This window comes from Myotis brandtii, unplaced genomic scaffold, assembly GCF_000412655.1.
Source record: "Myotis brandtii unplaced genomic scaffold, ASM41265v1 scaffold215, whole genome shotgun sequence".
NCBI lineage: Eukaryota > Metazoa > Chordata > Mammalia > Chiroptera > Vespertilionidae > Myotis > Myotis brandtii.
Window position 1 is genome coordinate 205,019 of NW_005358043.1, and position 4,476 is coordinate 209,494.

The 4,476-nt window shown below is 37.8% G+C and overlaps 1 protein-coding gene across 1 annotated transcript in view; it reads right to left on the reverse strand.

Moving 5' to 3' along the window:
* The window catches only part of MYO3A (myosin IIIA), a 221,813-nt gene that overhangs the window by 121,028 nt on the left and 96,309 nt on the right, over positions 1–4,476 (reverse strand). Inside the window, exon 9 of the mRNA XM_005865858.2 lies at positions 1,645–1,744. Within this exon, the coding sequence (XP_005865920.1) occupies positions 1,645–1,744 (100 nt within the window). The remainder of the gene's footprint in view (positions 1–1,644; positions 1,745–4,476) is intronic.

Here is a 4,476-nt window from a genome sequence, read left to right on the forward strand (position 1 = left end):
CAAGCCTCCTGTTCACTCCAGCTCCGTGGCCACCGCCATCTTGGTTGGGTTTATTTGCATACTCGCTCCTGATGGGCTGTGGGTGTGGCTTGTGGGGGTAGTGGAGGGATGGTCAATTTGCATGTTTCTCTTTTATTAGATAAGATGATGCTTTCAAGGAAATAAGCAAATGCAGATGATGAAAAAAAGAGAAAAAACACTAGAAAAGAAAAGTGAGTGTCATAGGGCTTATATGAATTGCTGAGTAATAATTTTATTACTCAGTGAACATAATATAATGCCAAAATGAGGTTATTCAATGGCTCTGTGGAATGGTCTCACCTTTTGCTTAGACATTTGGCTTTATGAGGCAGAATACAACACAGTCTTTTGATTGTGGATGTAAGGAGGGTGGGTGAAGGTGGAAGAGGGCATAGAGGAAATAAATGGTGATGGAAAAAATAAAATAAAGTAAAATAAAAAATAACTCATAAGTTATGAGTATATGGTAACAATTTTAATAGTCATTAAAATAGTACATGACACAAGAGAAGAACAAAAGTTCTTCGGTTAAAAAAAAAAGACAAAAAGAAAGCACATACAATAAGAGCAAAAACAACAACAACAAAAAACAATCACAAACCCAGTGTTTAACATAAGTCAGCACTATGATACCAAGGGCTTCCTTATAATCCTCAAGGCTAGAAATTCACATCATTGGAAAATCTGATACATAAGGATTCGTAAAGGTTTTGGCAATCTCTGACTTGCAAACACTGTCTGATTACATGATGTTTGATATTCGCAAGAGAGATTATTTTGAGGAATACTTGAGTTGTTTATGCAACCCTAAATTTACCAAATGACTACTTCTGTTGAGAAAATGTCTCCTGATTTGTTGCATTTCTGAGCAAAATGATCAGGCATGTATCAGAAGTATTTAAAAAACAAAAATCTGTTGATCAAGCAGGATAGAGATCCCAACCTTTCACTGAAAAGGAACCATTCATTTCTCTAATGATCTGATTATCTGGAGTAAAGGGGGATGAAAGGAAAGGAGGCTGAAACTGCAATTTACTGGCTTGGATTTGTACCTACACAGAGATGTTTGATCTATTTCCGACGTCCCTGGGATAAATAAGGAGTTTCAGGCAACATTCAATGTCCTAAAAGGTTAGCTCTGTGAGAGCCGGGGAGCTGAGAACCCAAAAGGGGGAACCACTCATGGTAGTAACAGGCTTTTGAGGTAACGTGGAGACCTCGAGGCACTGCCACTGAGAGGGGAACAGGAGAGGAATAAGTGGAAGGAAGACACATGAAGATTGTAGGAGATGACTTTCTGACCTCAGTAAATCATCCCCTTGAAACTTACAGAAAGAATTCAGAGGAAGAAGAGTCTGTGTCCTATAAGCAATTCATCTAGTGGAAACTCACACCTTTGCAAGTTGAATATCAAAAACAGGAAAAAAATCGACACCAGGCTGGAGCTATGCGGAAATGTGGCGCACATGTTTTCAAGCTGAAGACAGAAAAGAGAATCAGGAAGCCAAGAGGCACAGGAAGCATGAGAGGCACAGATATTATTCAAACAACCTCCTGATCACATCAACCCTATGAATTAAAAGAACCTAGAATGTTTATGTTTGATTAAACTGGGTTCCTTACCTCATCCAAAACTTCTAGGGTTGCTAAATCATCTACATCCTTCAGACTGGAAATTAAAGGTCTGCTGAAGTTACTTTTCTTGGTGTGAATACGTTCATGTCTGTGGAGCAATACAAAAAGAAAAACTCTTGCTGATCTGAGAACTTATTATTGATTATAGTGGAAGTAAGTTTTAGATTCAGATGAGACTGAAAAAATTCTATGCAGCTAATTTACTAAATTCAACGATAGCAATTTTATCAGAAAATAGCCTATTGTATTTGATCTGTTTGCTTGTCTTCTCCATTGTCTTCTCCATTAACATGTCAAACCTCATGGATGATGAAGAGTTCACTATTCCTATCAAGAACTATCTTGCATATAATTTGCTTTAATGTTTCTTCTGTGAGTGATTTAATCTGCTACAAAGTGGTGAGTCAGAGAGATTTGAATTCATTAAATTTCCAATTTTGTCTGAAGTAGTACTAGGCCATTGGTGTTCAAGAAATAATAATTTCAGTTTATTTTTTATTTAATTAAATGTACTGGGGTGACACTGATTAATAGGATCATATAGGTTTCAAGCATACATTTGTATGATATAAGATCTGTATATTGCACTGTGTGCCCAGCACCCATAGTCAAATCAACTTCCATAACCATATATTAGACACCTTTCACCCCCACTTAACCCCTTTCCTCTGGCAACCACCACACTGCTGTTTGTGTCCACAGGTTTCAGTTTTATATCCCACATATGAATGAAATCATATGGTTCTTAGCTTTCTGATTTATTTCACTTAGCACAATAGTCTCAAGGCCCATCCATGTTGCAAATGTTGCTATTTTATCTTTTCTTATGGCTAAGTAGCATTCCATTGTGTATATGTATCACATCTTCTATAACCAGTCCTTTATCACAGGACACTTTGGTTGTTTCCATGTCTTGGCCGCTGTGAATAATGCTGCAATGAACATAGGGTAATATATCTCTTTGTGAAGATATGTTTTCAAGGTTTGGGAGTATATACCAAGGAGAGCTACTGCTGGGTCATATGGTAACTCTATTCTTAAGATTTTGAGGAATTGCCAGACTGCTTTCCATAGTGGTTGTACCAGTCTACATTCCTACCAGCAGTGAACAAGGGTTCCCTTTTCCCCACACCCTCTCCAACACTTATTACTTGTCTTGTTGATGATGGCCACTCTAACAGATGTGAGGTGGTATATCATTGTCATTTTGATTTGCATTTCCCCAGTAGATAGTCAAGTTGGACATCTTTTCATATATCTGTTGGTCATTCGTATGTCTTTTTGGGAGAGGTGTCTGTTCAGGTCTTCTGACCATTTTTAAATTGGGTTGTTTGTTTGTTTGGTGTTGAGTTTTATTAGTTCTTTATAAATTTTGGGTATTAAACCTTTGTCAAAGCTATTGTTTGCAAATATCATCTCCCATTCATTCAGCTGCCCCCCTTGTTTTGTTGTTGTTGTTTTTTTGTTGTTGTGTAGAAGCTTTTAAGTTTGATATACTCAAATAATGGTAATTTTAAAAATTATTACTCAGCAAAATTTAAGAGGAGTACAAAAAATAAACCACATGGTGGATTTTCAAAAGGTTAAAGTATGTAGAAAATTGATTTAAAACATTAAGGAGTTTATTTTCAAAGGAAAACATTTCAGCAATATTCACCTACGGCATAAGAATCTTGATTTGACATGAAAGCTGGAGAAAAAGTTGCTGAGATAAACACAAGGGTTTGTTTAAACTTTTTTGAACATAAAATTATCATTCACTTTATTTTGAGCAAAACTGTATATTCAATGTTTATTTTTGGACATACTTTTAAGCATCTGAATTTGTCTATAGTAACAGGGAAAAGAATAGATTATGAGGATCAACAAGAATCATACCCCTCACTCATGAACGTTAATGCTTTCTCACTGCTTAGAGACTTGTGTCTATTAATAAACTGTCCCCGCCTCCATCTGTGCCCAGCCCGGCTTCCGGGCACTAGATTCTGTCTCCTTCCACTTAAGGACATCACTTCTGCCGGTTCCCCTCTCACTCCTACTTCACTTCCCCTCGCAGCTGTTATAGGAAACAAAAACACCCTTCCCTGATGCAGTTTCTTCCATCTTTCTGCCGGTTCCCCTCTCACTCCTACTTCACTTACTTCCCCTCCCAGCTGTTATAGCAAACAAAAACACCCTTCCCTGATGCAGTTTCTTCCATCTACTGTTCCATCTCCTCGTTTTACTGCAAAAAATCCTCAAAAGAATTTTCTAAATTTAGTATCTTCAATTTCTCTCCACTCATTAAGAAAACCTATTTCAGTCAGGCTGTCCTCAATACCCTCCATGGAAACAGTTTCTGTTCAGGACATTAATGACCTTCACATTGCTAATTCAAGGGGTCCATTCCAATCTTTTTACTTAACCCATCAACAGCATGTAACAGACTCCTTCTTGAAAACATCCATCTGGGCTTCCTGCACCCCTGGCTTAACTCTCATCCTTAATTCACTGGCATCTTCATCTGAGTGTCTTTTTCTGGTTTCTCCTCATCTTTCTGTCACATTTTGGAGTCTCCCACACTTCAATCCTTGCAGCTATTTTCTTCTCTATCTACATTCACACCCTGATTTCAGAGACTTAAATACCACTCATGTACTAACAAGCTTGCTAACCTCCACACTTAAGCATCCAAATGCTTACTGGACGCTTCAATGCTTACTGGACGCTTCAATGAAAAGTCTAACAGGCACAATCAACACATTCTAAACCAGCTGTGGGCAAACTACGGCCCGCGGGCCGGATCCGGCCCGTTTGAAATGAATAAAACTAAAAAAAAAA